Source organism: Lipotes vexillifer, unplaced genomic scaffold (assembly GCF_000442215.2).
Source record: "Lipotes vexillifer unplaced genomic scaffold, Lipotes_vexillifer_v1.1 scaffold727, whole genome shotgun sequence".
In the NCBI taxonomy this organism is placed as follows: Eukaryota; Metazoa; Chordata; class Mammalia; order Artiodactyla; family Lipotidae; genus Lipotes; species Lipotes vexillifer.
This window is the reverse complement of record NW_006771347.1, coordinates 445,103-458,289: the sequence shown is the minus strand read 5'-3', so window position 1 is coordinate 458,289 and position 13,187 is coordinate 445,103. Positions and strand designations below refer to the sequence as shown.

The 13,187-nt window shown below is 38.1% G+C and overlaps 3 protein-coding genes across 3 annotated transcripts in view; 1 reads left to right on the top strand and 2 right to left on the bottom strand.

The window, feature by feature from the left end:
- The window catches only part of MED12L (mediator complex subunit 12L), a 335,022-nt gene that overhangs the window by 232,159 nt on the left and 89,676 nt on the right, over positions 1-13,187 (top strand). The window lies entirely within an intron of this gene.
- P2RY13 (purinergic receptor P2Y13) lies at positions 4,765-5,775 on the bottom strand. The gene has a single exon (XM_007446638.1). It carries the CDS (start codon positions 5,764-5,766, stop codon positions 4,765-4,767), a length of 1,002 nt encoding a protein of 333 aa, XP_007446700.1. The 5' UTR covers positions 5,767-5,775.
- P2RY12 (purinergic receptor P2Y12) overlaps positions 12,837-13,187 on the bottom strand; it is a 3,113-nt gene continuing 2,762 nt past the window's right edge. The window contains 1 exon segment of the mRNA XM_007446639.1: positions 12,837-13,187. This exon segment is cut by the window's right edge and continues 10 nt beyond it. Within this exon segment, the coding sequence (XP_007446701.1) occupies positions 12,956-13,187 (232 nt within the window). The 3' untranslated portion in view covers positions 12,837-12,955.

Genomic DNA, 13,187 nt, shown 5'->3' with positions numbered 1-13,187 from the left:
CCTGTCTGACTTCACTCAGTATGACAATCTTTGGGGTCCATCCATGTTGCTGCAAATGGCATTATTTCATTCTTTTTAATGGCTGAGTAATATTCCATTGTATATATGTATCACATCTTCTTTATCCAGTCATCTGTCGATGGACATTTAGGCTGCTTCCATGTCTTGGCTATTGTAAACAGTGCTGCAATGAACATTGGGGTGCATGTATCCTTTCAGACCATGTTTTTGTCTGGATATATGCCCAGGAGTGGGATTGCAGGATCATATGGTAGCTCTACTTTTAGTTTTTTAAGGAACCCTCATACTGTTCTCCATAGTGGCTGTACCAATGTACATTCCCACCAACAGTGTAGGAGGGTTCCCTTCTCTCCACACCCTCTCCAGCATTTATTATTTGTGGATTTTTTGTTGGTAGCTATTTTGACCGGTGTGAGGTGATATCTTATTGTAGTTTTGATTTGCATTTCTCTAATAGCAATGTTGAACACCTTGTCATGTGCCTCTTGGCCATCTGTATGTCTTCTTTGGAGAAATGTCTATTTATCCATTGCATTTCTCTACACTAACAGTGAATGATCAGAGAGAGAAATTCAAGAAACGATCCCATTTACGATCTCATCAAAAAGAATAAAATACCTAGGAATAAACCTACCTAAGGAGACAAAAGACCTGTACTCTGAAAATTATAAGACACTGATGAAAGAAATCACAGACCACACAGACATATACCATGTTCTTGGATTGGAAGAATCAATATTGTCAAAATAACTGTACTACCCAAGGCAATCTACAGATTCAGTGCAATCCCTATCAAATTATCAATGGCATTTTTCACAGAACTAGAATAAAAAAATCTTAAAATTTGTATGGAGCCACAAAAGACCCCAAATAGCCAGAGGAATCTTGAGAAAGAAAAAAAGGAGCTGGAGGAATCAGGCTCCCTGACTTCAGACTATTCTACAAAGCTGCAGTCATCAAAACAGTAATGGTACTGGCACAGAACATAAAAACATACATCAATGGAACAGGATAGAAAGCCCAGAAATAAACCCATGCATCTGTGGTCAATTAATCTATGACAAAGAAGGCAAGACTATACAGTGGGGGAAAGACCGTCTCTTCAATAAATGGTGCTGGGAAAACTGGACAACTACATGTAACAGAATGAAACTAGAACATTCTCTAAAACCATACAGAAAAATAAACTCAAAGAGGATTAAAGACCTAAATGTGAGACCGGACACTATAAAACTCTTAGAGGAAAACCTAGGCAGAGCACTCTCTGACATAAATCGCAGCAATGTTTTTTGATCTGTCTCCCAGAGTAATGGAAATAAAAATAAAAATAACAAATGGGACCTAATTAAACTCAGAAGCTTTTGCACAACGAAGGAAACCATAAACAAAATGAAAAGACAACCCACAGATTGGGAGAAAATATTTGCAAATGATGTGACTGACAAGGGATTAGTCTCCAAAATTTACAAACAACTCATGCAGCTTAATACCATCACAGCAAACAACCCAATCAAAAAATGGGCAGAATTCCTTCCCCTTTTACAGTAATTTCTCTTGGTTTCTGAAGACTAATTCTGCATGGGTCAATATCCTCTCCCACTTCCCCTGCATCAGGGGTATTTGGAAGGCCTTATCCAGTCAAAATGATGACAGTTTAGCTTTTGACAGAAGCCCTTAATTGTGCTCTGAGCTTACAGACTTTACCAAAGCTGCTAATGTGTTTTTTCTACTTTTTCCTCGCTTCTGTGTCTATTAACGGCTATGGTATAGTTCCCCATTCTGTAAGTCTTCTAGATTTTCGTATTTGTGATTGCTAGTCTGGGAAGCTCTCCTCAAATAGTTGCTCTTCATTTTGTGAATGTGATTTTAAGCTGACTCTTCTCTAAGTTCTTGGTAGATTATTTCATTCTACACGTCAGGAACTCTGCTTTTGACTGTAATATTATTATAATGCAATGAAATATTTGCCTTTATGGTGGATACATTTCCTATTGAAATTTTATCTTGAAAGATCTTTCTAAAGAATTATATTCATTATCTATATCCATTCAGTGTATTTTGAAAATATTATTAGAGCTGAAATACATGGGTTATATTCCCAAGCATAGTTTGAAATGTGGCTTAGATGCAGTCACTTATAATACATTATTAGAGTCTGCTCATGATTGTATAATGTACTCAGTAAAGGTAACATGGATTTAGTGACATCTCTAATAGTTATTATGACTTAGTTCTTTTATTTTAGCAAATGAAAATCAGATGTCAAAGTACTTTCTAAGAGTTTTGGTGATGGTAATATGCTACAGTTACAAATTTTACTTAACCAAAACCGACAATACATAGCTAAAGCATTTTGTCAATAGCTTTAAAACTGAAATGATGATAGACGTTAGCCCCCAAGCTACACGTGTACTGTTTAGTAATCCTGCTTCCTTCCCGGTCATTCACTAGTGAACCCAAGAACACCCGCACTTCCCAGGCCCCTGTGTACATGCATAGGAGACCAACTAAAAAGAGCTTGAGCTTTCAAGAAGTTTATATTATCATTTGATAAGAAAAACATCAGTGAAAATTGGCTTCCCTTTTGCTTCTCTAGTATGTAAAAATAAAGCCAGTTTGGCATTTTATCAAATATTTATTGATTGCACAATGAGACACAATTTCTGCTCTCACAAGTACACATGGGGTATTAAAAGAGTAGATACATGTATGAGCCAGTAATTACAAAGCAGTGTGATCATTATAATAATTGAGGTGTGACAACACACAGATGATGGAGTGATTGGGTTTGAGGTGGTGGTGGGAATTTAGCCAGATGAGATTTCATGGTTTAAGTGATGGCGACTTAGGGTTCCACGGATGGATAAGAGTTTTCTTGGTGAGTCAGAGGGAAATTTACAAGTGCAATGACATGGGGGCAAAAAAGGAGCATGGCATTTTCTGATAATTATAAACTTACACGAGAGTGTGAATTTCCAAGGATGGAAGAATGCTTAGGAAAAAAGGCCAGAAAGGTGGGCAAGTTCCAGGGCCTTCAGGGCCTTTGAGGCCATGGAAAGAGGCCTGGGGTTCACAGTCTGATGGTTGTATTGGAACTAGTGGCACTTCTACAGAGCATGACTACTCCTTTGTACATTTTATCTAGAAGGTGCAAATCAGCATCTACAATTCCAGATAAACATACTTTAGCAGCTCTTTTTTGAACCACAGAGGGATTCAGGAAAACATATGGAGGTAAATAAGTACAAGTAGGTCACCATCCTCTAAAAATTTCCCAGTATAGATGTTACTGATCGTGGGTCAGCAGTTCTATCTATATATGTACCAAGAATGGCATAACGATGACGTATTCTATTTAAGACATTTGTAATTTATCCTCTGTGGGAAGTATTGTGGGAGATACCAAGAAAACATGACCTATTTTCTGTCTTCAAAATATGTTGTCTTTCTTAAAAAATCCTAACCATCTTTGGGGGATGCAGTCAAGAATACAGCAAGCTAGGGACTTCCATGGTGGCACAGTGGATAAGAATCTGCCTGCCAATGCAGGGGACACGGGTTCGTGCCCTGGTCTGGGAAGATCCCACATGCCGCGGAGCGGCTGGGCCCACGCGCCGCAACTACTGAGCCTGCGCTCTAGAGCCCGTGGGCCACAACTACTGAAGCCCGCATGCCTAGAGCCCGTGCTCCGGAACAAGAGACGCCACCGCAGTGAGAAGCCCCCGCACCACAACGAAGAGTAGCCTCCGCTCGTCACAACGAGAGAAAGCCCACTCGCAGCAACGAAGACCCAATGCAGCCAAAGATAAATAAATAAATCTATTTAAAAAAAAAAAAAAAAAAAAAAAAAGAATACAGCAAGCTAGTAAAAGTAACTTGGCATTGAGGGCCCTAACACATACCCAAACAGTAGGAGAGGTAATTATTTTCAACCAGAGGCATGAGGAAGGAGCATGGAGGTGCTGGCCCGGGAAGGCTTTGCTGAGTAGGTGGAATATTCAACCACCGTTAGAGTATTTGCTGGGCAGAGGGGGGATTCCAAAGAATAAGAATACAGTATTCTTGCCCTTGAATTTGTACACACTCAGGATGTAAGCGAAGTATTACAGTACCATGTTTTATGTGGCTTAGTAATGCTGCTTGTGCCTCCTGTGGTGTAGCTGCATACTGGGGAAGAGGCTGTTTGTAACTGTAAGAGAAGCGCCTTCATCAGGTATCTGGGCTTTCTGACATATTCCCCGGACGCTTTACACCTAGCATCCCTTTCAACCTCTAGCCTCAGTTTTCACCAAAGGACTCTCAAGGTGGGTTTTTTGGGTTTTTTTTCTTTTAAAATCAGCAGGTGGGATACAAAAGCAGTAGCGTTGTTTGAATTACATGTGCAGAAGAATGTGAGGTGTTTTAGAGTGGAGGAATATATTTTTTATAATTAGAAGATATGTATTTTTAGGAATATACATTTCCCCATGATAAATCTTTTCCAAAGTGTAAGTGAACGCTCTTGAAAAGGTGACTTCTAGTGGCTGTTTGCTTCCTGTTGCATTCTCTTACGGACACTTCATTTCAGCTTATGAATAGATCCACGTGGAATTAAAATTTATATAATCCTTTCTGTACGCGAGGATAGTAAAATGTAAGAAAGCATTTGCTCAAAGCCATCTTTTCTTTCACTCCTTACATTTGATTTCCAAGTAAATTGTCTTTTAAAGTCTTGTCAGTCAATCGTTAACCATGATAAAATTATCAGCTTAGGGTTATATTGTCTGACTGACTCGTATGATTTTCCTGGGTGGATGCTGCAGTCTTTCTCCCTTTCATACATGGTAGCCTCTCTGTGAATTTTTTACATAAGAATATATATATTAAGGGATCCATGCAAATGTTAGTTGCTGCCAAAAAAAGGGTTGTTTCTTTAGCTAGAAACAGTTGATTTTGCAATCGACAGTCAGTCTTACGGTTGGTTTGACTGTGAGTATATGGGACCCTGGCGAAATGAAATGGAGCGAAACACACAAAGAAGACAGCCACGACAACAAATACTTTACCTTCTAGCCTTTTGCTCTTTTTGCTGCCCTTCCTCTTGGACTTTCTATAAGAATTGTATACCTTTTTTGCAATCACCATATAGAATAGAAGCATTAGGACAAAAACAGTCCAGAAAATGAACTGGGAAATGTAGTTCACCACTTCATGCCATTTCAGCCCAAGAGGACCCTTTAAGGAGGCACACTTTTTCACAGATGACGGTGTTGCTTCCTTGTTGCTTAAGATCATATTTGGCAGGGAGAGGAGGAACAAAAAGAGCCAGATGAGGGTTGAGACCACTTTTGCAAAAGCAGGTTTTTGTACGAAAAATTTTCCAAAAGGTCTGATGATCTTGAGGAACCTGTCAAAGGCTATGAGCCCCAGCAGTGTGATGCCCACATACATGGTCTCATAAAAGACGACGGCAGAGAAACGACACACAAAGGCTCTGAGCTGCCAGGGTCCGAGGCGCGCGTCTGAGAGGATTTTAAACGGAAGCGTGAGCGTCATTATCAAGTCGGCCACCAGAGCATTTTTGAGGTAGACAATGAAGGTGGAGGAGCTGGGGATGTGAATGAACACCCACAGGGCCAAAGTGTTTAGCAGGGTGCCCATGAAGAAAACGGCAGTGTAGATGGCTGGGAACACCAGGTGTGCTGCCTGCGTGTCCCTGGGGCACCGCTCAGACCCGTTGAAGCCCTTCATCACTGTGTCGTTCATGGTTCCCAATGTCAGCTGTTACACATAAACATATACACACAGTAAAACGAGAAGCATTTCATGATTTCAAAACACTACTTGTTAAAAGCAGACTTTAGGTTTGCAGCATATTAGCCCCTTACATGAATTCATCACATTTAATAGATCATTTGAGAAGTCCCATGTTGTTTCTGGCCAGAATTTTTAAAGCACATAGTACATTTTTGGTACTTGTAACAGTACCAGTACTTTCACACCCTTATGAAATCCAAATAACTGGTTCTGCCCCATTCACAAGTTCGACTTTTGGCATGGCAGTAAAACAGAGCTGGCTAAGAGGTAAAGTCATTCATGTCAGATTGCTGTACATTATGTAATTTCCTAGGCTCGTAATCTAAGGTTTGTAGAAGGTTAACCTTAAAGCATTTTTTTCCCCCTTGAACATATTCCATCATTTATAAGCAAGCCACTCATAATAACAGAAATTCACCACCTTTGTTTGGGAGGATACTCAGCTCAGTTTCCGATCGAGGCAGTCATTAGTTCAGCCCATGAAGGGCATGTGAAGCAAATGTCGTTCTGCTTTCTTATACCCAGTTTCCTTCCTCATTTTCACGTGCGCAGTGTGATCCATTAGAACCTCTTCATATGCAAACCTTTGGGGGATTTTCTAATAAGGAAGCTCTCTCATTTTAAACTTATATACTGTTACTCTACTCTGGTTTGAGTAAGTCAGTTTAGTTGCAGTTGTTTTTATATTTTCTCATATAATAACTTTCCTGCAGTTTATCTTCTCTACGTGTTCAATGGAATTTTTAGTGCCTTTTGTATATAATAATAGGGAGAAATGTAAAGAAAACAGCTCCAAACTGTAGGAGAATAAGAGTTGACTCAAAATCAGACAGCATCGTCATCTGCATCCCTGTAGCCTGCTTTTTTCAGAAATGCGTGTTCATTAGGCATGACCTGATTATTTCTGTAGACATGTATCTTAGTCTTTTGGTCTTTCACTCTCTGAGAGATAAGAGGATATATTGTCTAAGAGTTAAGGGCTATAGGACCCAAATTTTGGGGGGTTAGAATTCCAGATTCACCAATTACTGGGTAGTAGATTATAGACAAATGATTTAGTAGCTCTGTGCCTCATTTTCCCCATCTGTATAATGGGTTTAATAATAGTACATACCTCAGTGTTGAGAGGCTGAGATGAGTGCCTAGAATAGTGCTGACTATATATGAAGCATGAAAAAAATGTTAGCCACTCACTGCTCTGGTGAGCGAATTGCAGATTTAAATGGAGATGTACTATTTCACTTGTTAGAAAGCCATTTTTGGAAGTCTCTTCTGTATTTGTGATTGTATGCAAAGTGCTGAAAACTTCAGGAATTTCATCAGTCAACCTTGGGTCAAGTTCTATAAAATTTTTGGAAGTATGTAATTGCTGCTTTTGTATAGAGAAAGCTGTTGTCTGTGAAGAAATGTTTGCTCGCCAGATAGATAAAGGCAAAGAGGAAATCAGAAGATCCTATGAGGGAATGTGGAGTTCTCCATGGTGAGTTTCACTTCATATTTCCTGCTATGAGTTTTACCACGGAATTGGACCAGACTGTCGCGTTGGCTTGATCGAGCGTTTTGGGTGACCTAGCTTGGAATTCTGAGAATAAAATTACATATCTCACCGGACATTTTTATGAGGGAGTAGGATGCCTGATAATTTTGGTTGTGGTGGCACAGTCTGAAAAATTGGTCTTTGATTCAAATAAATTGATTCTTGGAAAATACAGATTCTGGATTTTATTAACGTAACGGAACATAATTTAAACAAATATCCTTTCATTTGCTTCAGTAGAGAATAAAAGCAAGCTTAAAAAAATTTAAGTAGAGGGATTAGACCTATGTCAATTAAGTATAAATTTCCTGATGGCTCCAAATCCATTATTTAGATGCAGGTTCGGAATAGTTTCAATTTAAACAAGGGAAATGCTGTACAAGATAGTTTCATAATATGAAAACTGGAAATCACTTTTTGGTCAAATTTCAAAATGCTGAAATGTGGGAAACCTAAGAGGAGGAACTGATTTACGGTGGCATTTCTAGAGTTAGAGAAGTATCTTCTCTTAAACGTAGTAGGTTTCAAAATATTTGACTGTAGCAAGCATCCAACAAATCACTCACTCCTTTATGTCCACGTGCCTCAAACGTATTAGCCAACAGTCTCTTAGTTCGCAGTGGTGCTGGTGCCCCCGAGGGAGGGTCCTTCACCCTTGATGCCATATCTTAGAGGCTGTGATGGGACAGGAGCACCGCCTCAGGAGCCAGAGGGCCTGGGTTCATTTCCTCATTCCACCTTTACTTGTGACTTTGGTCAAGTTACTTATGCTCTCTGTGAAACCAGTGCCCCCTCTTAACAATGAAAATAAGTAATAGTATTTGCTTTATAGGGTTGTTAAGGGGATAAAATGAGTGAACGTTTGCCAGGTGCTTTGAATAATGTCCGTCCAATGGTACGTGTTAGTAAGTTTCTTGTTAAATGAAATTAAAAGAAAAATGGAATACTGTGTGCACCTGTGGGGATAGTGCACAAAAGACAGGAGTGAATCACAGAAGATAACGGATGAAGGGTCCTAGAAATTATTCCGGTTTGGCAAGCTCCTAAACTAAACATTTAAAATCCTATCAAGCTCAAAGGGAATTTAGTCAAAACCAATTAAATCACACTAGCTGTACCTTCTAAGGGATTATCTGGTCTTATTTAATTCTTACAGCAGTCTCAGAGATCCGTCCCATTTTACAGATGAGAAAATGGAGGCGCAGACGTTAAGCAGTTTGCCCAAAGTCCTGCAACCAAAGCCCACTGTAAACCCTCGTGGTCTGGTTTCAGAGCCCCCGCTTGGAACCAGCCTCTCTATCCTCCTGTCTGCCAGAAGCCAGAGACAGGGTGAATGTGGAATTGTTTACCAAACTCTGGAGATTTTGAGCTGGGTATCACTGATTGATGAGTGAGGAGATAGAATTCACTATAAAGTTTCAGGGACTTGTGAAACTCTTTAGTCTCAAAGTGAGGTGCCAGGTTGAAAACATAAATTGGTTCATAGCAGTAGGATCAGGAGAGAATCAAATATGTAAGGAAAAGTCATAGAAATTAGAAGCCTGCCAAATGGGAATAAACTACTTTTTGCATTTGCTGTCTCCTTAGGGATTGTCTTTTGGATCAGAGTCAACAGTATAATGTTCATGTTGATGTAACCACTACCATGTAAATGACAATTGAAAAGATGTGGAAGTATTTGCTTTCATTGGGAATGAAAGTCAAAGTGGGAACTCCTGTACTCATAGAAGAGCCTTTTACTTCCCATCAAAGGATACCACGGTACTTTCTCAGATTATATGAAAGTGTTTAAAATCCCACAATGAATTAACCCAAGGTGGTAATAATCTAAAATAAATTATGCAGTTTAACGTCAACTCTAGTGATCTGTGTATAAATAAATTTAATATTAGAAAATCTCTGCATATAACTGGAAACAGGCAATAAATTCACACTATTATCTGAAACACATATATTAATATCCAGTTTCATAATTTTATTATAAAAGGAAAACCAGTTTAAAGAATTCAAATATAGACATATATAGTAGAAAGTGAAAGTTAATTCCCTTTACATATACATACCAGTGTGTGTGCAAATATATATATATATATATATATATATATACACATATATTTATGTATTGGCATATTAGATCTTTGTTTCATTCCGTGTTAGTACATGAAGATTTGCTAACAAGTTTTTTTTTTAAAGTTACACTATATAAAGGTACCATAGTTTAGTTAAGCTGTTACTGATGGATGTTTAGTTTTTCTTTTTTCCCCATTTTTCCTCTATTGAAAACATGCTGTAGAGCAAATACCTCTCCATGTATTTTTGTATTTTGTTCCAACACATATTTATAGGAAGTTTCCTAGAAGTGGGATTACTGGATCAAAAGCTATGCATTGCAGTGTTGAATGATATTTTCAAAAAGCTTTCCAGAAAGACTGTACCCATTTATAGTCTCACCAAATAGGATTATCCAGCACTATTACTAAAAATCTTTTAAATCAGTTCTAAACTTACAGGTGAAAAAAAGCCATGTCATGTAAATATAAATTTATTTATTAGCGAGGGTATGTATCTTTTCATATTTTCATTGCCTATTTGTATTTCTCCTGGAAATTGATTTTTTTCTTGCCCTTTGCCCATTTTCTAAAAAAAAGTCAGGCTGTTTCTCTTTACTTATCGGCTTGCAAGTATACTTGCATATGTTTAGTTCCCACCAGCCTCACTGTAATCCCAGTTCCCACTTTGGGTGTTACCAGATCATCTAGGTCAGCCGTAGGAACCTGTAGGTGTTTTCAGTGCAAAACTGCTGAAACATCGAGAGTCATGAAGAGGGGCTTCTTTCTCTACATAGGGCTTTTCTCCCTGTTTTTAGAGTTCTAGTCCAGGGGTTGTCAATCTTCTAAATAGCCAGTTAGTAAATATTTAGGTTTTGTGACCCTGCAGCCTGTCACAGCTACTCAACCCTGTTGTTGCAGCAGGAAACCAGCCATAGATAAAACCTGAGTGGGTGTGGCTTGTGTGCTAATAAAACCTTATGGACACAAAAACTTGAATTTCATACTTTAATGCAACGTAAAGTTTTATTCTTCCTCCTGATTTTCCTCCTGCAAACATTTGAAAATGTAAAAACCATTCTTAAGTCACGGGCTGTACAAAACAGGTGCCAGGCTAGATTTGGCTAGAGTTTGTCACATCTGCCTTAGACTGTTTATATAAGAAACCACTGAGAGAAACTTCCAATAACCAGCATCCTTAGGACTTGTTAGCCACTAAGGCTATGGGCAAGACTACATTTTGTTTGTCTCATCTTCTGAGCCCGAGTCTACAAAATTTGGCATCTCCCTCTCTCCGTCCCTCTCTCTCTCTCTCTCTCTCTCTCTTTCTGTCTCTCGAAGTTATTGTGAAATGTGACATGTATTGTGTATATTAAAGTTATTAAAGCTAGAGATAGTGACATTTTCTGTGTATAATGAGTGCTCCATAAATACTGATCTCTCAGTCTGTCTTGAATGGGATCCGTTTGATGTTTGATATAGAAGTATCAACAAAGTGTGATTTAGAGTTTAATGTAAATGTTTCATATTATATATAAAAACATAGATAATTCCAAACATTTTACAATTTCTTTTCCACAAAAGTACTGTAATACCATTAGCTTTTCTGTTTTGTTTTGTTTTTTCTTTCTCTTGTGGAAATTGTCACCTCAGTGAATGAGTTTAATCCAAAATGAAAGATTATTCAGGAAATCTCTGCCCATCTTGTAGTCTCCCGACACCTCATGTGATCCTGGCACCGTGAGGTGGCCAGCTTTCATCCACTCTCTACCCCTGACTTGACTGGATTGAGGAGTAAATCTGCCCTTCACTTTTCCCATATACAAAGCAAGATGGTCCGATTAGTTGATCCTTAGTTTCTCTTCCAGCTCAAATATCCTGGTATTCTTACAGAAGGTGCTTACTCATGTGACATTAGAGTGAATTGCATTAGATTACCTGGCAGAAATGGCTGCTGCCTTTGCCCCAGCAGTAGGTCGAATGTGCATCTTTTTTGATGCATGCCTCTATGTGCATCTCCACTGACATCCAGTGCTTGCTTGCAGAAGTGCCAGAGAAGGAAATGTGGCCGCTCAAGAATAGATACCATCTAGAGAGTTAAATGAGTTCAACTATGTACTGAAATTTAACTCAGCAGAATAAAATAGATTATTATTGGAGTTCAGTGAACTTCCTTTTACTACAACTCACCATTTTTATTTCTTCTCACATTATATTTAGATATTGGTTTCTATGCCTTGTATTTGGGAATCACCTCTGAGGATCCTAAATAATTGAGATAATTCGTGTCCACTTCCAAGTGTGTTACGTATTTTTTTATAATAAAAAGTAATATGGCTTGTGGGGAATCAGACTACATTATAAGTTTGACCTATTTTTTCATTTACCTATGAACTAATTGATGTGAGATGTCACCTTCAGAAGAGATTTTGCCCAATAGCGTGTAATAAAACGGATTGTGTTGGCAGCTATCTTTTCTTAAAGGGGTTTGTTTGATGTAGGCGTATATGAAAGATGAGTCATAGTATCTAGTGTCTTTGAACAAAGAAATTCCCACAAAGTATGTTTTAGAGGTTAATGTAAATTTTTTATTATCTACACAAACAGGTAATTCCAGACATTTTCATCACTTTCCTGCTAATAGTTATACTGTTCAACTGCATAATCATATTTAACTTGTTTTTCTCATAAGGGAAATGTTCATTAACCCAAATCGCAGGCAGTTTCTAGAAGCTAGTTAATAATGATAAGTACCGATGATGGTATTGTATTTACTGAAGTTGTCAAAGTAGTAGCAAACTGGTTTCTCTGGTGTTAAGGATATATTCATAAGTTTTTGGTATTAGAATGTCATAAGGCAACTATTTTAATAACTTTCCTATTTTTGCTCTTTTGCTTGAGAAGGTAGTTTTAAAACCTCTATCTTCTTAATGAAAAAAAAATTTAGTCTCATCAATTACCATTTCAATTAGTTTAAATGCCTTAAGTTTTTACTTATAATTAAAAGTTAGTAGTTACTGTTCTTTGCATGTCCCAGTTCCTTATGAGTATCACAATAGGTCAGCATTTGGTTAAGGGACTGGGATATGTATACATATGTAAGTACGTGTAAGTATATATACATATATAAGTATAATATTGGGTCAGAAGATTTTATCGGATTTATCATTCTTAGTTGATTACAACAAGTTGATAATAGCATTGTGATCAGTAATATATTTTAAAAATTACCGTAAATGTTATTATATGTTTTACCCATTTTGCCAAAACTCTACACGTCTGACTTCTGTGTAGTTTTGCATGTAGTTTTGCAGGTGACTGGGTGCAGATTGTTTTGCTGCACAGCTGCATGTTCAGTTACTTTTCTGCATTTTAAGATTGCTTTCAGTACCGGACAAGTAAAAGAAAATTGCTTTTGTCACCTTCTGTTACTCGTTTCAAGAGTTATCGTGACTAACTCAGCTACCTCTTAGTCAGTATTAATATTTTCACATAGTGCTTTGCCTGTTTGGAGTTCCAAACACCAATAGAGTGAAATACTACCTCAGTTTGTTTACATTGGGGTCTCTTCACTTGGGTCACCACCATCCTGTCCTTTTTTCCTGTTTTTATGGGATGGAGATGATGCAGAATTGGAGCATCTCAGCATACTCATCAAGGAATTTTTGAAGGATTTGCAAAGGAAAAAGTAGATGAAAGGATCCAGGCACGCGTTTAAGGAAGTTAACCAGAGAGTGCTCTCTTTGACGTAGAACAGAGTATTCTCAGCAGAGCAGTCAAAGACA